General features: G+C 40.9%; 1 protein-coding gene and 2 long non-coding RNA genes across 3 annotated transcripts in view; 1 reads left to right on the top strand and 2 right to left on the bottom strand.

The window, feature by feature from the left end:
* The window catches only part of LOC108874767 (filamin-B), a 65,276-nt gene extending 49,427 nt beyond the window's left edge, over nt 1–15,849 (top strand). Inside the window, 25 exon segments of the mRNA XM_018663296.2 lie at nt 138–298; nt 1,373–1,542; nt 1,544–1,588; nt 1,590–1,666; nt 1,761–1,914; nt 2,110–2,299; nt 2,386–2,633; nt 4,112–4,195; nt 4,874–4,979; nt 5,198–5,338; nt 5,949–6,077; nt 6,557–6,730; nt 6,949–7,107; nt 7,210–7,413; nt 7,622–7,659; nt 7,661–7,775; nt 7,957–8,079; nt 9,265–9,531; nt 10,387–10,524; nt 10,615–10,730; nt 12,684–12,816; nt 12,928–13,104; nt 13,214–13,432; nt 13,681–13,890; nt 14,029–15,849. Coding sequence (XP_018518812.1) covers nt 138–298; nt 1,373–1,542; nt 1,544–1,588; nt 1,590–1,666; nt 1,761–1,914; nt 2,110–2,299; nt 2,386–2,633; nt 4,112–4,195; nt 4,874–4,979; nt 5,198–5,338; nt 5,949–6,077; nt 6,557–6,730; nt 6,949–7,107; nt 7,210–7,413; nt 7,622–7,659; nt 7,661–7,775; nt 7,957–8,079; nt 9,265–9,531; nt 10,387–10,524; nt 10,615–10,730; nt 12,684–12,816; nt 12,928–13,104; nt 13,214–13,432; nt 13,681–13,890; nt 14,029–14,216 — 3,766 coding nt within the window. The 3' untranslated portion in view covers nt 14,217–15,849.
* Nucleotides 7,238–9,372, bottom strand: LOC108874771 (uncharacterized). Its single transcript, XR_001959772.2, has 4 exons — nt 9,246–9,372; nt 8,666–8,956; nt 7,614–7,795; nt 7,238–7,387 (listed from the first exon to the last, which is right to left on the bottom strand). It is a non-coding gene; the product is annotated as an uncharacterized LOC108874771 (long non-coding RNA).
* Nucleotides 15,850–16,725: 876 nt separating the features above from the next.
* On the bottom strand, nt 16,726–22,277 carry LOC108874770 (uncharacterized). The gene is made up of 4 exons (XR_001959771.2): nt 22,238–22,277; nt 20,815–20,961; nt 16,927–17,023; nt 16,726–16,808 (listed from the first exon to the last, which is right to left on the bottom strand). It is a non-coding gene; the product is annotated as an uncharacterized LOC108874770 (long non-coding RNA).
* Nucleotides 22,278–22,851: the final 574 nt, after the last annotated feature.

Genomic DNA, 22,851 nt, shown 5'->3' with positions numbered 1-22,851 from the left:
AAGTCCATCGCTCGTTAAGAAACAGACCTTTTACAGTACAATGCCTCTGTTCATGCAGTGTTGTGTTGGTAATGAAAAAAAGTCTCCAACTTCAGGACAAACTCCTGCTTATTTTGGGTGCATTGATCCTTTAACAGAGGCGCAGGTATCGGTGGACTTGGCATCACCGTGGAGGGTCCATCAGAGTCAAAGATGTCTTGTAAAGACAACAAAGATGGCAGCTGCAGCGTGGAGTACGTTCCCTTCACCCCCGGCCTCTACGACGTCAACATCACATACGGAGGAGAGCACATCCCCGGTGAGAATAGATTTTTTTTTTATGTCATGTTATGTTTATGATTGTCAGAATTGTTTTTTCTATTGGTTTAACACTGAGGTCAAATGTGAAAGTTCATGAAAAGACCAAAAAGTTAAAAAGTTAGTTTGTCTCTGCTCTACTATCCCTATTTTATTTGACTTATCTGCACTAAGCTCTCACTTGTAAATAAGATCCTGATCTCAAGTGTGACTTCCTGATTAAATAAAGTTCACGCAGACAGTCATTAACATTACTACAAACATCAATGACTCCCTGACAACAAATCAATGTGTCAAATTTTAATGGCAACATTTGACAAATAATCTAATTATTTATTTCATATTAGTACAATGGAAAGCAGGAACAGATCTACGTAGCTCTCTCACATCTGTTTATTTCCTTTAATCATTCCTTTACAACACCTTGTTGCTTTTGCTCTCATTTCCACCTTTAACAACAGGTGAAGTTAAGAGATGCGGTAAATGTTTTACAGTTAATGTTACAAAGATGTTGTTGACGTTGTTGGCCTGTGGAGTGTTTCAGTTTGTTTTTTTTAAAGATGTGGTTGAAGTTACTGGCTGAAGTTAAAATGCTGCAGCTCAGTTTAATTGACTTTGTTCAGGAAAAGCTCAGCATGTTTCACTGGTTCGACACCTTTCACAGACGAATGTTGTGGTTCTGCTGTGAAGGCATCAGCTGGTTGAACAGAAAGATCCAGGCTGCAGAAACCACTTTACCCATAGACCATGTTACTCAGATCTAATTTACAAAGACCGTTAACACCAGCATCAACTTCATTTTAACACAGTTTTAAGGCTAGCTGCTATTATTCATTTAAAGACTGAGGATCAGAGGTCAGCGATGCTCAGACAGATTTAAAGCCTGAATCTTATTATTGATTATTGATTAATCTGCCAGTCTTTTTCTCCATTTTTCGATCTTGATTTTTGCATTTTACTTAACAAACTAATAAACATCAAACTCATATTTCTTGTAAACATTTGAACTAGATCTGTATCTTTGACGTTTTCTTTTTGTGATTTAACCAACATTTCCTTTTCCTGTTCTCTCCAGGAAGTCCATTCAAGGTCCCAGTGAAGGACATCGTGGACCCCAGTAAGGTAAAAGTGTCCGGTCCCGGTGTGGGGTCAGTGGTCAGGACCAATATCCCACAATCCTTCACAGTTGACTGCAGGAAGGCGGGCGTGGCCCCTCTGGCCGTGGCCATCACAGCTCCCAAAGGCAGTCGCTGAGCCCGTGGAGGTGACGGACAACGGGGACGGGACTCACTACCGTGTCTTACACCCCGTCTGTGGAGGGGCCGTACTCTGTGGCCGTCAAGTATGCAGAGGAGGACGTCCCCCGCAGGTACATAGCGGTACTGCAGTACAGAAGGACTGATGTAGGGGGTCATTGTCAGGGTCCTGTGCTTTTTGTCTCTGAGTGTCTGTGATCTCTTCAGTCCCTTCAAGTTTCGGGTTCTGCCCACTCATGATGCCAGCAAAGTGCGAGCCAGTGGCCCCGGGCTGACCAGCGGCGTCCCTGCCAGCTTCCCCGTCGAGTTCAACATAGACGCCAAGGACGCCGGCCAGGGCCAACTGAGCGTGCTCATCACCGTCAGTAATGCACACACTCATAATCTCAGAAAAGCACAATCAGGATGACAGAAGCATAGATATATCGCAAACATATATGAAGAATATTGATCAGGGAGGACAGCTTCCTTACAGACACTTTCTCGATCAGAGGACAGACTCACAAGAAGCAAAACCAATCCTCCTTTTTTTCCTTCTTCTCTCCTCTCACCTTAGGACCAGGATGGTAAACCTAAGCAACCCAGTATCCATGACAACAGTGATGGTACGTACCGGGTGTCTTACATCCCAGACCGCACGGGCCGGTACACCATTGTCATAAAGTACGGTGGTGATGACATCCCAGCCTCGCCCTACAGAGTCCGAGCCACGGCAACTGGAGACGCCAGCAAATGCACCGTCACCGGTATGTGACCACTGATGAAATGTAAGAGTTTATAGAAATTTTAAACACAGAGGAGACAAACAATGAATAAAATGTCGTCCCCCCAGGTCCCGGCGTGGGCCCCACAGTGGCAATCGGTGAGGAGCTTGGCCTGGTGGTGAACGCCAAGGGTGCTGGGAAGGGGAAGGTGAGCTGTGTGGTGGTTCAGCCCGATGGCAGTGAGGTGGAGGCCGAGGTTTTGGAGAACGAGGATGGCACCTTCGACATCTTCTACACCGCTCCAGCGCCTGGGAACTACGTCATCTACGTGCGCTTTGGAGGAGAAAACATCCCACGCAGTCCCTTCAAAGTCATGGTGAGGGAGCGAAACAGAACTGTGTTCACTGGGCAGTAAACTGTGATTTAAGAGGATCCTTAATTAAAGTTGGAGATAGAATTTTTTTTTTTTTTTTTTCAGTATTTTAAAGGATCATTCTGGTGTTTTTAGATGTTTCAGCTACTTAATTTTAGATCATCAGTGTATTTTCTTAAAGGTTTGTTTCCATTCACAGCATGAAAAATAACTGGCTTGTATAATCCATCAGAATGAACATGAAATCTGCAGATTTCATTGTGTTCTCATGCAGATTAAGTGCAGATAGATCTGAAAAGTCTCTGCTGCATTATAGTTGTGAAGTACCTTTGCCCTCAAGTTACTTTTTTAAATCAGCATTAAAGGATAGCTTTAGTATTTTTGAACCTGGGCATCATTTTCCCATGTTTTTGGGTGTTAGTAGGGACAAAATGTGTCTGGCAGCATTATGGAATGGACTACTACAGAGACAGACCTTCCTTTTTGTTTAACCAGAAACATTTATATATCAATACCAGACTCCATTGGAAAAAACAGTAATTTTACCAAGCAGAACACAGGAGCAGCTGAAATACTGCTACCTTGATCACTTAGTTTATTTGTGAAAATGTGTGGTATTTTTACTTATGCATAGAATCGAATTACTTCTTCCACCACTGAAAGTAACACAATACTGCAAACTAAGGCAGCAGTAGATCAGTATCTCCCATTTTCTGCCTAGTATAATCACTGTTTTAGTCAATGGAGTCTGGTAGCAATATATAATGTTGTTTCTGTTGAAACAATAAGGATCTTACTCTTCAATAAAATGGTCTTTTTCTGTAGGAATCCCATCCATAATGTTGTCATACACTTACAATAAGAAAGTGAGCCTGTCAGTAGCAAAAACAAGAACTTTGTTTTGACAGTTGCACAGTTTGTTTACACTGATACACCATTCTCACTCAATACTGGACTGGCTGCAAAGATTTTTGTCCCCATCAGCCATTTACTTCCAAAAACATGGGAAGATAAGGCCCAGGTTCAGAAATGCTGGAGTTAGCTTTTATTTGAGATTGTTGGTTGACTGATTAAGCTGGTTGCAGATTAACCTTTGGATTTTGTGCCTTCAGGTTACAGATCAGGATTTACCCATGAGGCCACAGCATATGTCAACTTTTAAATGTTTAAACTGTCCTTCCCATGTGTCTGTTAGTCTGTATGTGAACGTGTGCTGCACTTTCACAAACCATACATCCCTTCCCATGTAAAGAAACATATTCTCACAGATTCAAACTCGCATATTTACTAGTCTTTGTGGAGACTATTCTTTTGTTTTACCTTATTGTTGTTTCCTCCTTAATCTGTTGTCTACACCTCTGCTCAGTGAGACCCCCACACGTGTACAACGAAGAGGGGAGTGTATGTGTGTGTGTCTGTTTTATGTGTGTGTGTGCGAGTGTGTGAGGTCAGATGTTTAACCCTTAATGTCGTGTCCTCAGGCCACTGATGAGGTACCCATGATCCAAGAGCAGACGTCTCGACAGCAACAGGCTGCTCCCCCTGGAGCTGGCTTTCAGCCCTGGGTACCCCAAACACACACACACACACTTGCTTGGAAAAACATTCATCAAGATTAAATACACATTTTTTTATGATTTGGGTGAAATTACACACACACACACACAAGCACAAACTGAAACACACATTCCGTACAAACACAACATAAACTACACATTAAACCACACACACGCACAGCTTCTCTTCGTTGCAGGTGACTTGCCGCTGGTTAAAACCTGACCTCTGACCTCTAATCGCTCAACCGCTTTTGCTTCCTCCATCATGTCATCGCTTCTCTTTTTGTCTCAGCCAATGGGATCGCAGCAAACGTCTAAAATCACCTAAATAAATCCCCAGGCTTTTGTTAAATGTTTTTGCAGAAGGCATTGCTATGGTTACGGGTGTTTAAGGATTTTTTTTTTTTCCAGGGGTTTTTGTTGTGGTGGTCTCTCTCTCTCTCCTCTTCCTCAGTGCACTGTTCATCGCTGTGGCTGCTTCACAAAGTCACCTCATCATAATCATCATGATCATCCTCCTCATGCTCTTTCCTTCTTGCTTAACCGCACTACACTTCCCAGGATGCCCTTGTGTGGGGGCAGCAGCAGCATGTTTCTAATGCGGGTCACTGAGAAGTTAAAGAAGTTGTTTATTTAGTGTTGAATGATGTGTTAATGTCTCTCTCTGTTTATGTCCGTCCTCTCCAGGTGACATCAGACAGTTATGAGCCAATCAGGAGCAGCGTTAACGGAAGTGGCTTCAGACCATTCGACATGGTGATACCCTTCTCTTTCAGGAAGGGAGAAATCACTGGTGAGACACAGACACAGAAAATCTTTAACATGCTTGAGTTAAAGAGAAAAATAAAGTTACAAACATACAAATAACAAAGAAATAACAAACAACAAAAGTTAATGAATCCTAATTACCATAAACTAGAAAAAGCAGATTCTAAAAAATTAGAGCCCAAACTCAAAGGAGGTCAACCAATCAATAAAGAAATAAAGGTTTACTCTCTCTCTCTGTTTCAGGTGAGGTGCTGATGCCTTCAGGTAAATCAGCTCAGCCACTGATCACAGACAACCTGGACGGGACGGTCACAGTGCAGTACTCGCCCACCGAGGCCGGCCTGCACGAGATGCACATCAAATACAATGGCACACACATCCCAGGTTAGCGCACAACACACACACAAAACACACACTTGTGTCCTGGGCAACATTGCTCCCACAGCCAGAGCCCATTATTGGTCTTAGAAAGATGAATTTGGAGCCACCTGGTGTTCAGAAGAAGAACTGCTTCTGTCGCAGACATCAATCTGCTGTCGGCTGTCGGGATGTTTGGATAATGATGTCATCACAGTCAGGATGACACATGGAGAGAGGTGTGTGTGTGATTAGGACTGTCTAAACTGTGTGCGAAAGGTGTGCATGTTGTAAGAAGTGTGTGTGTGTTCATTTTCAGCCAGCAGGAGAAAACCATTAATCACCAGCCTGTAATGACATCACACCCTGAGAATCTGTGTGTGAGAATTTCTGTCATAGGCTCCTTTTTTCAGTTAACGAGGGGCAAAAGCTGTGTCACCAGTGGAGGAAGAAACTGATTTTTGGGTAGGGTTAGGGTTATTGTTAGGACAAGTCTCCAGGAAATGAATGCAAGTTTATGTAACGTCCCCAGAAGTGATCAAGATTAACATAAGTGAGTGTACAAGAGTGGTTTACTTCACCAGTAGTTTTTCTTTTTTCTATCCTTGTACTAATCTTGAGTGTGTGTGTGTTACAGAGTCTCCTCTTCAGTTCTACGTGAACCATGCCAGCAGTCCAAATGTCACAGCCTATGGTCCTGGTCTGAGCTACGGCGTTGCCAACAAGTTGGCCACATTCACAGTCTACACTGAAGATGCCTCTGAAGGTACGAAAGAGGGAGGAGGAGGGCTGGTGACAGCTTTAGTCACAGTGGGGTGATAATATATAGTCTGGTAATCATGGTATTTGCTGTTTGTGTATTTGTGGTGGCTACAGAAATGTTATTAATAATATTAAAGCCACTATGGTTATGTGTGAATTTGAAGATAACTGACTCTGGCAGACCCAGTCCACCTGACACAGCTAAAACTAATTAGAAAAGTGTTTTAATTTTTTATTTAGGAAACAAGAAAAGCAACTTTGTACACACAGTAACAGAATTTCAGGAAAGAGCTTTTTAAAATTTGCAGCAATTTTTTGGCCTTCATGTGGTTTTAAGGAAAACAATCCTTAAGTTAAGAAAGATGACTAGTTACAGTTTTTACTGGTAAATGAAGAGTGATTATTTATTTTTCTGTATTTAATTGTGACATCCTGTATAAATCTATTCACTCTGTCTGACCAACCATCTGTCCGTCTGCCCAGGCGGTCTGGACTTGGCCATCGAGGGTCCATCCAAAGCGGAGATCAGCTGTGTGGACAACAAGGACGGGACCTGCAGTGTCAGCTACCTGCCCACTCTGCCCGGAGACTACAACATCCTGGTCAAATACAACGATGAGCACATCGCTGGCAGCCCGTTCACTGCCAGGATCACCGGTCAGTCTGCACACAAACACCACTCTAGTTTATAACTCTGAATGCTCTGTTAAATGCTGATATTTTTTTATGTTGGGAAAAGTAGAAACAAATGGCTCTGCTAAATTCAAGGTGATCCCAAAAAGAGGAAAATTTTAATTCATTTGCAGGCACCAAAATTCATAAAAACTGGGTTCAGACACTTGTTCACAGCACTGTCTTACCTGTGTTTGTTTCAGAGGACAACCAGCGGCGCTCTCAGGTCAAATTGGGCTCAGCAGCAGATTTCTCTCTGGACATTAATGAGACAGATCTCAGCCTGCTGACCGCCAGCATCCGGGCACCATCTGGCCGCGATGAGCCCTGCCTGCTGAAGAGAATGGCCAACAACCACATCGGTAACTCACACACACAAACACACAAAAAAACAGCCAGATTTTAAACTGATTAAAAAGTAAATGAAAATAAAAACATTTACCTGAATCTATTCCTTCTCTCAGGGATTTCCTTCATCCCCCGGGAGGTGGGTGAACACCAGGTCAGCATCCTGAAGAACGGTCGGCACGTTGCTAACAGTCCCATCACCATCATGGTCGTCCAGTCCGAGATCGGTGACGCCAGCCGGGTCAAAGCTCACGGCGACGGCCTCATCCAGGGAACCACCTTCAACAATGCCAGCTTCGTAGTCGATACAAGAGAGGCCGGTCAGTGAAGCTAACTTCAGTCATCACAGCTTTATTTGATTGTTTAAAATTCCATTTGTAGCCATTAGCTTGGCTGTATACTCGTCTTCTTATTTCTGACATAAACTTTTGATATTAAGTTCCTGTCTTTACAGGTTAATTACTGTGATTTGGGATAACGATAACACCACTAAAACCTAGCTTTATATATCTGCATGTACCTGTTTAGGTTACGGTGGCCTGGCTTTGTCCATCGAGGGGCCCAGCAAAGGTCGACATCCAAACAGAGGACATGGAGGACGGGACGTGTAGAGTCACCTACTGTCCTACTGAACCTGGAAACTACATCGTCTCAATCCGCTTCGCTGAGGAACACGTCCCAGGTAAAGACGACCTTCCACTGCTGGAGAAAAAAAAAGATGCTGAAATTATTATAGACACAACCACCTGGATAATTTTTTTATTGATTCCAACTCTCCTGAAGGCAAACTAGTACTTCTGAATAATAATAATAATAATAATATTTTTCACTCAATAGATTGAGGTGTGTGTCTTTGTCAACAGGAAGTCCATTCACAGTGCGGGTGACAGGTGAAGGTCGTATCCGGGAGAGCATCACTCGACGACAGAAGGCAGCGTCTGTTGCCAGCGTGGGGAGTGTGTGTGACCTCAGCCTGAAGATACCAGGTACGCGCACACACACACTTTCACACTTTGCTAATCCGATTGGCTGCCTGCAGTGTCAGTCAGAGGAACGTCCGCACAAGTCAGGATAGGACCGGTGTAGTGGCTTTTGTTTTAATTTTATCTCTCTACCTGTAAACATCTTGATAAGTAATAGCAGTGTGTTTTGCTTGTTTTGTATATTGATAAAGAAACCCTGTAAATCTAGAGACACATCAGACATCATGTGCGAAAACATCCTGCATCATTAGAGCTGTTTCTTCTCCTTTTCTAAAACTGTTTCCTGTCTGAAGCTACAACATTTCTCTGGTTTCTGTGTTTTTTTTTTCTCAGTACTGACTGTAGCCTGTGTGTCAGCTTTGTCTTTTGTCCCTTCTTTTCCTGTCTTTCTTCCTCTCCTACTTTTTTTCTGTAATTTCATATTTCTGCCTTTCTTTTTCCTGTCCTCTTGTTTCTGTATTTTCTTTCCTTCCAATCCACTTTCCCTCTCCTCCTCCCTTTTCTCCACAGTTTTTCTTTACTCTCTCCTCCTCTCTCCTTTTCCTCTTATTCCACCTGTGTGTCTTTCTTCCCCTCTCCATCCTCTCACCTCCTCTTCCTCCAGTGAGCTGGTTCCTCCTGGTCTTTTCTCGGCAGCTCCTCTCTCACACCTCCTGTCGCTCCTACTGCTCCCTCTGGTGGTCAGGAAGACCCAGCAGTGGCAGGGCTCGTCCCTCTGCTGTTGCCTCGGACCTGAGCCTCTCTCCTGGGCGCGTGCGCCTCATCTCTGGCCTCTCTGGTCTAGTGCTGGCAGGCGGAATGAAGGCAGCGAGGGGTATTTGGGTTGCTGATGCCCGCTGCTCAGTGGGCAGTGCTGGGGTGGAGGGTGCGTTGTAGAGCCCTAGGAAAATAAAAATTGCTGGGGTTGGCAACACAAGGTTTGCAAAGTAACATGCTTTACAGCTGCTACAGTAACTACTTTTTCCTGATTACAACTTCTTTACAGTGTGGTACTCCTACCCGTACTTCAATACCAAAATCTCAATGCTTCTTTAACAACTAGAAACTTCTGACAGTAATTGCTCTGCAGAATTCATTTAGGAAACAAAATTGTTCACATTAGCAAAACTAACCACAAAATGGTATTACAGTAATGTAATAGTAGGTAGAAAAGTATTTAAACACCATACCGTCTGTCTCTGTTTACAGCGATCGACATGAAGGACGTCACAGCTGAGGTCACTTCCCCCTCTGGAGCCAGTCAGCCTGCCGAGCTGGTCGCCGTTGGAAATGACACCTACTGTGTGCGCTTCGTGCCTACGGAGATGGGTGTGCACAGCGTGAGTGTGAGGTACAGAGGCGTGCATGTGCCAGGCAGCCCCTTCCAGTTCACTGTGGGGCCCCTGGGAGAGGGCGGGGCCGCCAAGGTGAGAGCAGGAGGTCCAGGACTGGAGGGAGCACAGGCAGGAGAGCCAGGTATATACACACACACACACACACAAAGACACAACACACATTATCCTTTCAGGGACTTAACATTGACTTGTGTGACTTGTCTTTAGTTGGAGCCAGTCAGCTCAAGGACAAGTGCCACAGACAGAGTAGGGAAGGGTTAGGGTTAGGGTTAGGGTTTCACAGGATTTGTTGATAATAACAAAATATAGAATAACACTAGCTTTGTCTTTTAACTGAAGCACACTTTTTAACTTCTGGTTTGCAAAGTAACTTAGAACTAAAACAAAAAAAACAAGCTTGTTTAACTTAAGTTTGCCATTATTTGCTTTAAAGAAATATGTTTGCAGTTAGGTATCTCTTGAGTGCTGTACGAAAGCAGCTGGACTTGCTTAAGATGTTTGACAGGCTTCTTCAGATCTAGGGCATTAACCTCTTGTGTGATCGAGAGTCGGTCACAAGTGAGCCCACAAGATGTTGATACCTGGGACTCACTAGTCACAGCTGAAGAAGCCATTTGGATAAGAGGGGAGATGTCTTCAAGAACCTCAAGCAAGTCTAGATGCTTTTGTATAGCACTTAAAAATACCATGAGCTGGATGACATAATATGATACATTTTTAAACTTCTCCAAAAGATGATAGGTTATTCTACTGTCACCAAATCATCACGTCCCTCTACGGGGTAGGCATGGGCAGATTATAGCTCTTATATACGTGACATTACATTAGCAGCTTTAATAATAGAAAATATTTGCATCACTTCATATTGGATCACAAACTAAATTTTGCGGTGTCACCCCTTGATTACAGAGCTGCAGAGATTGGACTAATATGTAGGAAACAGGTCTTAGCTTACTTTCTCTCTGTCTCTGATCAGCTGAGTTCAGTATCTGGACGAGGGAGGCGGGGGCCGGCGGTCTGTCCATCGCTGTGGAGGGACCCAGCAGGGCAGAGATCTCCTTTGATGACCGCAAAGATGGATCCTGTGGTGTCTCTTACATCGCTCAGGAGCCTGGTAAAGAAAACACAGTTTACTCTGATGGTTGTTCATTAATGTCACTCTCTCACTCTCTGAGTCACCTTCTCTCCTTCTCCTCTGCTCCAGGTGATTATGAGATTTCAGTGAAGTTTAACGACCAGCACATACCTGACAGCCCCTTCCTGGTTCCCGTTGTTGCGCCAGTGAACGACGCCCGCCGCCTCACTGTTACCGGCCTTCAGGTGAGGCATGAGGAGACACCTCCACACTCAGCCTGCCCTGCCTTGCTAAAGGGCTACGGGGCACAGTTGCATAAAAATGAGATGTCATGATTGAAGATAAGATTTTACTCTCATCTAGAGCAGGTGATTTAGGTTTAAGGGTTCAACTGGTTTGGGTTTTAATTGTAACTCACTGATTTTATCTCCACATCTTTGTGTTAATAATAATTTGAATTAATCATAAACAATCTAAACTCTCTGACACTATTTATTGGACACTCGGCTCAGTACCAGCATTAAATAGCCCAGTTGAACCCTTGAAGTCATGCAGATAAGCAGGTTTAAGTATTACGTTTTCTTTATGCAACTGGCCTCATGGACGTGACCACAGCCAGGCAAACACACAGTTTCTGTCTGAAGTTGACACTTTGGCCTGAGAGAGATGCTAAAGGAAATATTATGTTAAAATTTTTCATTATCAACTAATCTATTAACTAAGTAAAATTAAATTAATTTCAAATTAATCATAAAGAATTGGAAAAAACAAATCTTTACATTCGAGAAGCTGAAACAAAGAGTGGTTCTTATAGATGTTAAAGATTAGTCACTCAACTAAGAATATTTGGCTAATTGTTCTTTAACGCTACTTTAACAAGATACTTCATCATGAAATTTCTTTGATATTTACTGACAACATTCTACTGATTAGATAATTTTGCATTACAGTTTGTTGTGATGGCATCACTGGAGGAAAGGTCAGGAGGTTACTAAAAACTTGAACAATGTACATGTTAAGTGATGTAATCCCAAACACAGCTGATCAGACCAAGTGAGTTAAAAATGGTCAGGAAATCTTTGCTCTCTCGACTGTTTTGCCTGGCTCTGGTCATTCCTATTTTTGTCTGGTGTGGAACCGCTGGTGTTTCTCTTGTGTTTCATTTAAAGGCTTTTAACAGCACCATCATCAGTATCATCAGCTGCCTGGTTGCCTAGCTACAGCAGACAGAGACAGGCCTCAGCAGACTTCCTGCTGACCTCATAGAAGCTGTAGTTTGTTTGTAGCTGTAGATAAACACCTGCTTTGTTCAGACTCCAACGCTCCTATGTGTAAATCTGGGTCTCACAGTACAGTCAAAAAGTCCTGCAGCTTGGTACTTAAAGGATAACTCTTTTTGAACCTGGGCCTTATTTTTCCATGTTGTTGGAAGTAACTGATTGATAGAGGAAAAACAACATTTGGAATTAGTGCAGTATTGAACATGATCAATCTACTGTAGTGTACTCCAGATTGTTATGTCTGACAACATTATAGATGTGATTCCTACAGAGATAGACCTTTATTTTAAAGAGTAAGATCTTTCATGTTTAACCAAAAACATTGCTACATATCACTACCAGACTCCACTGACAAAAAAAAATAAATTTTACCAAGCAGAACACAGGAATTGCTGGAATACCCCATGTCTTGAGGGTGGCTTTTGTCCCAGAGTTATCCTTTAATATATCATTAAATATAATATTACACTATACTTTAATGGTTAGGTATTGAGCCTCAGTGCTGGAAATGACATGTAAAGTATTTTATAATTCTCTGATTTGCAGATTTTAGACTATTTTATTTAGTCTAAGTTCTTGTACGTCTTGATTTTGTTTAGACAACATTTTAAATTCTAGTAAATTAATACATTACATTTCTAAACTGTTGTAAACCAGGTCATATTCATCAACTACTTCCTTTAAGACTGTACTAAAAACACTGTAGTACCCTCTCAGTGTCTGCTTTTTAACACTGTGGCCATTTGCCTCTGTCTGCTGTAGCTGCACCAACAGGAGCTCAGGTAAGAGTAGAATAGAAAAACTTTGAATAGATGAGTGTGTGTTTGTGTTCTGAAGTGTTACCTTATTTTCTTCCCTGTCGTTAAACTGTCCGTCCCTGCACTGTACACTGACTGTGTGTGCGTCCAACCTTGGCAGGAGTCTGGTTTGAAGGTGAATCACCCAGCATCCTTTGCAGTGCGTCTGAATGGAGCGCAGGGGAAGATGGAGGCCAAAGTCCACAGCCCCTCTGGTGCTCTGGAGGAGTGTGTTGTCACCGAGCTGGAAAGAGGTGTGTGTTTAGTTTAAGTGTGTTTTTAAGGTGACAAAAAGCCAGAAAGCTGCTGCTTAAATTCCTGTTGTTACTCACAGATGTGCTAAATCTGTATGTCCTCTCCTCCAGACAAGTACGCGATCCGGTTCATCCCCAGGGAGAATGGTGTCCACTCTATCGATGTCAAGTTTAATGGCTCTCACATCCCAGGAAGTCCTTTCCAGGTCCGAGTTGGGGAACCAGGACAGACTGGAGAGCCCGGTCTGGTCACAGCGTATGGAGCTGGATTGGAGAGAGGCACAACAGGTGAGTTAACTGTCCATTCACCTGTCTGACCCCTGACCTCTTCACTAATGACTGGTTGAGATGTTCTGCATTTGTCTCTACTGTGCCCTGAGCATCTTTAATCTTTCAGGTACCCAGTCAGAGTTCATCATCAACAACACTAAGGCTGGCCCCGGGGCCTTGGCTGTGACCATCGAAGGTCCATCCAAAGTAAAGATGGACTGCCAGGAGGTTCCAGAGGGCTACAAGGTGCAGTACACTCCCATGGCGCCTGGAAACTACCTGATCAGCATCAAATATGGAGGACCAAACCACATCACTGGAAGTCCCTACAAGGCTAAAGTCACAGGTAACACGTCACTTATCTGAACTTACTTTTACTCTTATACAGTAACCTTACACAAATGAAATAAATCATGATTGGGTCTTAGCAGCTGACTTTAATTTTCTTGCAGACTCGTTTTATTTAAATCTTTATCAATAGCAACTCCTGCTTTACAAAATATTTTAAAGCTACCACAGCAAGAATTATAATTACTGTACCTCATTTTTCTTCCCTTGTCTCGCGCTCTCTCTCTCTCTCTCTCTCTCTGTCAGGTCCTCGATTGGTGAATGTGACCAACGCCAGTGAGACGTCAACCCTGACAGTGGATCCGACAGTACGGGCATCCAGCAGCAGCTTCACCCAGAGTGCTATGCCCAGGCCAGGCGACTCTGATGCCAGCAAGGTGACAAGCCGAGGCCCCGGCCTCAGCAAGGCCTTCGTGGGCCAGAGGAGCAGCTTCTCTGTCGACTGCAGCAAGGCTGGTAAGGAAGTCTTGTTTTCTGTTGGGAGTGAAAGATTTGTCTTCAGTTTACAAATAAATAAAGACTAAGAGGAAACTGACACCTGAAACTGATGTTGCACATTTGACTTACATGTTATCTTCCCCCTCCTCTGCTCAGGTAAGAACATGCTCCTGGTGGGTGTGCACGGTCCTCAGGTCCCCTGTGAGGAGGTTCTGGTCAAACACTTGGGCAACCTGCAGTACAACGTCAGCTACCTGCTGAAGGAGCGAGGCAATTACGTGCTGGTGGTCAAGTGGGGTGACGACCACATCCCAGGCTCCCCCTTCCACGTCGTTGTCCCATGATGCACCAAGAAAGCCGCTGTCCACACTTATGGCACCATTTTGCATCCCTGTTTGAGTTAAAGTGGACACATTAGCTGCACTGCAAATAACTCTCCAATGAACAAGTTGCTTAATAAAGCTTTGTGTGCTAACTTTTTCAATTTAAACCAGATGTTTTAAGGATTTTCTGCCCTGAGACATAATTGCTCTATTTGTTGACAAATTACCAAACCTGCCAAACTGCCCTTCAAAAAGGAAAAAAAAGTGCCAATTTTTAAAAGATAAAGTTGAAGAGAAGAGAAAATTAACACATCAGTGAATTGAGACACTCATGCAGTGATTCAGGAAGGCAGAGTGGTAAGAATGGTAGACACTATAATCTGTCCTAAAGCTGGAGCTGTAAAGAATATAGGGGGAGAAATGACCTAATTGGGAAAGAGAGATCTCCTCTGTTGATTCTTGCTGCCCAGACATTAACAATTGACAAATTTTGCACTTGACTGGTAATTTAAAGTTTGCTGGTTTTACACTAACACAAGTTAGTTAGTGAGAATGTTAACACAGAATAGCTTGGTGTCTGCATGTTTCTAAAATGTTAAACTGGATGTTGGATTTGGACAAGGTTTTGGACTGACACAATTAGAGTCAAACTTTTGAATGCTTCTGATTGGAAAAATAACTGGAATTACACAGCATTTTCCTTCACAGAGCCAGGTTTAAAATAAGTTGTTCTGTGAGATTTCTCAGTGGTTGGATTGTGCACCAGGGAGCCAAATGACCAGCTGCTGGTTTGAATCCTTTACATTTCTCTGCTTGGTCATAATAAGCCAACAATAACCAAATCTGTTCAGAACTTTCTCAACTAAATTAACTGCTGTGAACAAAACAAATAACATCTCAATTAAAAAAACTGGAGTTCTCTGTGTTTGGTTTATCGTCATATGATGTTTCTTTCAAGTGTGGAAAGACTGGATTCAATCTGACAAGAATCACCAAACTGCACACTACTACTGATGTTTGTTGATTTCTTTCTCTTGAACTTTAGCCCCTAAAATCACAACAAGTACATAATGTTGCCATAACACTTCAATGACTGTTTGAGCTGCCTTAACACTACTGTTTCCTGCACTGTACAACAGACTACTTAATTACTGTATGTGTTAGAGGTTAATCGCTGTTCCCTGTTGTTCCTTCAGCTGCATTTATCACACAAATAGATCTGACTTTTAACTGTGTGGCTCACCTCTGATCTGCTTCACGTCTGCTTGGACTCTGCAGAAATCAAAATCGGGTGGAGATGCTGGATGATTGGGGTCACCCTCAGTGTTCCTCTACCAGCAATACTCTGCACTGAAAGCACAATCAGACACACACAGTCAAACACTGTGTAGAATGTTAACATAGAATATTCAAAATCAGATCTGAGCTGGAAAATTAGAAGTCAGACCTTTGGTTTCTGTATAAATCTTGAAGAATCTGTCCTTACCTGGATGTTGTTGCCTAATCACTGCTACTTTTGATACTTAACGGAGGATTTTTGTATGGGGGAATAGAAAAATTCTCATTTTGTATTTGGGAATGGGTGTTTTAATGTGAAACTAAACTCTGAGATGATGTACATTTGATAATTAAAATAAACTGGAATTAAGCAGAATGGCTTCAGCTTTTCATTTCCTGGATCTCCGTGGATTTGAGGTTCAGTTACTGTGCTGAAACCTTAACTGTACACTCTCTTTAGAAAGAATCTGTGGAGCTAAAACATTGCAAAATCTGCAGATTTTTTTCTTTAGGTCTGTCTTTTTTCACAGTGATATACCTGTTTTTTACGCTGTCAGTATTTTTTGTCACCATTTTGGTGTAGAGGGGAGAGGCAATGAGAGACCGATCTATATATAACAATACAGAGACAGAGGGGGCACGCTGTTAACATGGACACCGAAATCAAAACTAAGATGTTTCGTGATAATCATGCGACAGTGTGTGATGGGCATTACATGCAAATTTTCTGTAGATTGTGCTCTTGTTGCCTCTTTCCTCTACACTAAAACAGTGACACTGGGAAAATACTGAGCATTTTTAAAAACCTGTCACTGAAAAAAGAGACATGAAAAAAAAATTCTGCAACTTTTTCCAGTACAAGTATTTCAATGCTAATGTTTCCTTTTTCAGTTTGGTTACTGTCACAGTTCTGAATCTGCCAACAATAAATATATTTATCTCTTAAAACATTGGAGGAAAAAAGTAACATTGCCATGAAGGAAATGGTCAGAGACCAGACAGATAAACGATGCATACACACAAGAAACACTTCCCACTTATACTCAAGAGCAGAGTTTTGGTATTGATTAGCTGAATGAAATCTAGTAATTGTAAAAATTACTCCACTCCTCCACAAACTGAACATCATCATCATTAAAGTCACAACCCAAAGTGATGGTAAGTTTCAGGGGACTCAGCGGGGAGGGAAAGGAGCCGAAACAAACTGTGCATAAAGTTTGTTTTAAGCTTAGAGAAAATGGCTTACCAATCAGAAAGTGATCTCTCCTGTCCTGTCTGTCATGACATCTTTAAAGATCCTGTTGCCCTGTCATGCAGCCACAGCTTCTGTAAAGACTGTTTGAAGAGATGATGGAAAAACAGAAACACAAGTGTCAGGTTTGTGAGCAAGTATCTACAAAGTGAACCGCATGTTAGTTCTTAATCAATTAACCTCTCAAAAATCCTTTCTTACTGGAGAGAGATCTGAGTTTCAGCAGGGTCTGAGTCTCTCTACAGTCTGCACTCGAGAAACTGATGTTCCTTTGTCTGCACCATCAGCGGTGTTTCGTCTGCAGAGATTCGAAAAACACACAACACAAATTCAGACTGGACCATGCTCTCTTAACAACCACAACATGTAACTTATCAAAATGATCAGTTTTGTTTATTAAGTTATCACATTGTGGACCTACAAATGACCCTGTGATTATATTAATAATTTACTAGAAAATAAAAATAGATTGACAGATATGAAGTTTTGACAATTATTATAATATTTACTGTCAAAAACAAACATTAATCTAATTCTTGCCATTTCATTAGAAATACTATGAGGTCTCATGCATAAGGTTTCCTGATGAATAATGAAGAATTCAGCAGGAATTATCATATTTATACAGTATTAGTTCACTTTGGCCTGCATTCCTGTTATTTCAACATCCTATGTCCTATCTAACATGTATTTTGTATCAACAAGTGTGTTTCTCTCTTTTTGGGTACCCATATCATTTAATACATATTCCTGACTAATTCATAGGTATACAAATACAGTGTTAGTAGCTCCATGGCTGTGAATGGGGTGATGACAGACCCTTTTCATGGCAGACACTTTGACAAGCACAGGTGGAATTAGAAACTTTAATTCTAGTTCAGGTCTCTCATATTGTGCATGCTGGCTCACTGGCATGGCTTACTGGGCTTAAAAAAACACTAGCACCGGCTGCAATGCCAAGAGTTAACAGTCTCCACAATTCTTATTTGTAGTAAGATCGTCATATCATCATATGACGTTTGAATCCTTTACGTTTCTCTGTTTGGTCATAATAAGCCAACAATAACCAAATCTGTTCAGAACTTTCTCAACTAAATTAACTGCTGTGAACAAAACAAATAACATCTCAATTAAGAGAACTGGAGTTCTCTGTGTTTGGTTTATCGTCATATGATGTTTCTTTCAAATATGGAGAGACTAGATTCAATCCAACAACAATCACCAAACTGCACACTACTACTGATGTTTGTTGATTTCTTTCTCTTGAACCTTAACCCCTAAAATCCCTATGAGTACATAATGTTGCCGTAACACTTTAATGACTGTTCAAGCTGTCTTAACACTACTGTTTCCTGCACTGTACAACGGACTACTTAATTACTGTATGTGTTAGAGGTTCATCGCTGCTCTCTGTTGTTCCTTCAGCTGCATTTATCACAAGAAACTATACTTAGAAGTATTGTGAAAATTATAAATGTGTTTAATGACAGTTTGTAGCATACATTGATCAATATCTTTGATAACAAAAAATCATTAAGAAAAAACACAAACTGAGCAAAATCCTCTTTAAAGGCAGACTTTGGAGATGATTGATGTGTCACCTTTCACTCTTTCAGCAATACAAATGCAAACTTCATTTCCAATAATGTCTTTATCCATGTATTCTTCTGTCATTCTGTATCTCTGTTTAGTTGCTGATTGGTCCATTTAGACTTGGTAGACTTTGATTAATCTACAGCATCCCGTGAGCAATCAGAAAGAAACAAAGGGAAATGAACTGCAACTCTTGTCTGACAAAGCTCCAGTGCACATGATCAAGCTCAACCTGAACCAGACTAACCAGGAAACAATGTCTTACTCTGAGAGAAAACACAAACTCTGAGACACAGACACCAAGATTCACCTTCAAACTAAGGCTGCAACTTCAACTAAGAGAGGACAATTTATAAGAGGGAACCTTGGAATACTGAAAGAGAATTTATCGAAGGGAGTGGAGGAAGTAAAGCTGCAACTGACTGATGTCCTGCCATGTTTTCAGCTTCACTCAGAGAGAGAAGGTCTTTCCAATCTAAGAAGGATCTCATCTGTCCTGTCTGCCAAGACATCTTGAGAGAAACTGTGTTGCTTTCATGTGCCCACATCCTCTGTAAATGACTATTTTGAGAGGCAAATTTTAAAGGCTTTTATTAACCGATTACTTGACATATTAATAATCAGAATTCACTTAATTGTTAAAATGACGCAACAGGAAAAAACTATTTTTCCCATATTGACAGTTTTCTAAACTATTGGTGTGGCCTACAAGCACCACAAAATACATTTAATTTGGAGTATAATGTGACATTATACCACTTTAAATGGTAAATAATAAGACTGGCTGTAAATGTGAAGGTCTGGAAAGTCTGTTCTTTACTTACAGACCATGGCTCTCTATGACTAATGACTGTTATCTGCATTGTAATTAAATTATCTATATTATCAGTTACATTTATTTAAGTTGATGATTTGAGTGCTTTTCCTTGTCTACTGTTTTGTCTACAAATTTTTACATTACAACTTAACACTTATTCTTCATGTTTTACTAAATTTATATCAGATTTCACATTGAAATAACTTGAAACTCTTGAGTATCATTTTGCTTTGTAATAAGATTCATTGATTTCAGTTCTTGAGAGAAAATTTTCACTGTTAGGCCAATTTATTTGACAGATTATTTTAAACTTGGACAAATATACTCTGTTTTCTGCTGCGAATTTATTGTTGTATTGGTTTTAACTCAAAACAAAACAGGAGAAACTGGAAACTGGGTGTTTCAGCAGATTCTGGCCAGAGAAAGGGTGACGTACATTCTGGATTACTGTCACCTAGCAGCTCCATTAACTGTTTTGAGAAGAAGCTACAGAGGTTCAAAGCTCATCTGGACTGAGACAAAGGAAAGCTGTCATTCTCTGATCTTAATACTAACACTTACACACAAATATTCACACACACTTTCACCCACATTAAAGCAACAAAATGTGACTTTTACTGAGCAACTGCAGCGTCTGCAGCTGCTGAGTTCCAAGTCCAGGCGGTTAAGCGGTTTTCATGTACAGAAAACAAAGCCTATCAATCACTTGACCACAGCTCTGATTGCAAAGTCCCACTGACTAAACTGAAACACAGCTCAACGGTGTATATTCCTCATGAAGACACTAAACTCTGTTCATAATTTTTGATATTTTCGAAGTTTCCTCGCTGGGTATCAAAGATGAACGCTGTTTTTTAATGACTTCTAAGTCTTTTTTTCTGATCTACAATTCAGCATCACGCTTGAACTTCCTGGGCCTGATTCCATCAGTTTAAGCTGCTGACTAAAAATCTTCAAAATGTAAACTCCAAATCACTGATAATGCATGTCTGCATTGTAATGTAACAATAACCAATAAAGAAAAGTTTAAGTTCGCCAACTCACTACAGAGAATGTAATTCAATACCCTTTCATCTAATACTTCAAACACTGGGGGCTAGCAGCATCAGCACTGCAGAGTTGTGGTGTTTTCACTGCATATTTGTTAGATAAGAAGTTGAAATCAGCTACAGCTAAAACTTCTGTTGCATTTTTGATTTAATAATTACTATCACACAATATTAAAACTATGTTTAACTGCATTTGAGCTCCTTACCATCCAGCAAATGAAGAGATTAACAGAGTTTACTAGTCAGACGGGAGCTTAATGTTATGACCAACACAATTAGTACTTTGAAATGATGTAGGAAATATTATTACTAGTCATATGACAGTATTTCACATATGTTAATTAGTATTAGAGTCATATATTTAGAGACAACAGTGGCTGAATTCAAAAGTCTGATACAAAGACAAGACTGAGCAAAGAACACAGACCAGGACACTGACACTATATTCTATAATCTATCTAACCCTATACTCACATTTTTTTGATGACATTTTTTTCATATACATATAAAATGGATATGGAAGTCAATTACTAGTTGTCTATTCTGTGTTTAAATTACTCAATGAATATGTGATGTGTATCCTGGTACCAGTAGTTCAGCGGATGTGCTTATAACAAGCAAAAAGCATACCTGATTTAAATTTGGCTGCCATCCCTTTCAAGGTAGTCGCCCCATGCAGCGATACACCGCTCCCAGTATTCCTGCCATGCTTCCAATGGTCCCTGAAATTCTGTTCTGTAAGCACCATCTGTGACACAGGCTGGATCTCCTGGTCAGCTGTAAAATTGTTAGAGTGATATTAAAATGTGTCTGTTACCATAATAAAGGTTGAGAAAAGACAAAGTCATTATTCAACTCAATTCAATTCAATGTTATTTATATAGTGCCATATCACAACAAAAGTCATTTCAAGGCACTTTTCATATAGTGCAGGTCTAGACCATACTCTTTAAAATAGGTATTGACAGAGAGAGATGTCTATTGAGATCAACTGAATTATACCCACAGCTAACTAACTTATACAGCATGTAAATAAGCTCTTATAGGTCACATTGACTCATCACTACATTGCTGAGCTCAATAGCTGTCAGTATAAGTTATTTAATAGTCATAGTAAAAAAAAAAAAAACCCTTATAGTCATAGTATACTAATGCATCAAAAAATGCCATAGTATAGTAAGGCTTCAAAAACCGTCAGAAAATACTATAGTAAGGCATGAAATATGGTCAAAAAATGTCATAGCATAGTAAGGAATGAAAAATGGTTAAAAATAATAATAATAATAATAAATAATAATAAAATAAAAATAAAAATTGTCATAGTATAGTAAGGTATCAAAAACCATCAAAAAATGTCATAGTATATTAAGGCGTCAGAAATTGTCAAAAAATATCATCGTATAGTAATCCTCAACACTAGCTGTGTTATAGTGTCTGAACGATGAAGACTGGAGAACAATTTGATGCAAAATAGGATGCCAGCTGTGGATGATTTCTTTCGTGAGCAACTATCACGTTTTTGCCAAATGACGTACAGATTTTCTAAAATGGCTTGAAAAGTAATCAATATAGCTGCCGTGAATGGAAAATAAATCCCCCTTGAAGACATACCCCCAGCCTACTTAAGTGAAGGATGTTGACGTTCTCTGGCTCCGCCACTGCTAACCAGTATGATGCTAATGTTAGCACTTAAAGAAACTGAATAATGTAACACACGTTGAAAAACATGCACTGACACTAAAACATTTGCATACATTGTTTAGACAGCAGAGGAGTCACCAGCTGTGTGTGTGTGGTAGGCTCTACGTCCCCGACAGGAAAATAAACAAGGAGGCAATTAAGCTAATACCAACAACCTGTGCGAGGGGAAACGTTACTCCCCGTTTTCCAACAAATAAAATCGCCTTAAAACTGCGGTTGGCGACGTCAAACCTCAACAAAACCCGCGCCGAACAAAAGGAAATGCAGTACAGAACAAAATTCCACAATTAGAAGCTATCAATAACTTTAATATCACCATATATACACTTTAATTAGACTCGGCTCCACTCACCTCTTCAACTGCCAGAAACTGCTCCGAGTCGCGCGCGCGCGCAACTGAGCACTTACGTTACCACTGTCAATCGTCAGCACGTTCGCGCACGCGCAACCACGCACACATAGTGGGACAAGTTGCTCATCATCGAGCCTCAGTTTAAAACCCAGTTTATTTTTGTTTCAAGTTAAAGTTACTTTAAATACAAATGAAAAGTATTTACAAGTAAATGTGAGATTTCAACACAATCAATTTAAATGTATCAGAATTACTTTATTTTACTCACATTTAATGACTTAATTCTCCCTAATGTGTAGTACTTGCTTAGTAAAGTACTAAGTAAAGTAAAGAACTCTCTCTCTCTCTCGATGTATATACATCCTTTCCCTGCGAGATAAATATAACCTGTATTGTTTGGTGTTGTTCTCAGGTGAGTCAGGTAAGGGGCGGAGCTTTCTACGAGCTTCTCAACTATTAACCCTATATACCCTGAGATTTTCTCATTCCTATGTGTTCCAGACCAGTGGAAGATTCACTGGCCCGTTCAGTTCAGGCACGATGAATTTATATTTCTAAGTCTAGACCACAATAAATTTTGAGAATCTTTTTAAAGCATAACATTAATTATGAGT

Source organism: Lates calcarifer, linkage group LG12, assembly GCF_001640805.2.
Source record: "Lates calcarifer isolate ASB-BC8 linkage group LG12, TLL_Latcal_v3, whole genome shotgun sequence".
Classification (NCBI taxonomy): Eukaryota; Metazoa; Chordata; class Actinopteri; family Centropomidae; genus Lates; species Lates calcarifer.
Note: the sequence above shows the minus strand (reverse complement) of the source record. Positions and strands in the feature narration are given on the sequence as shown.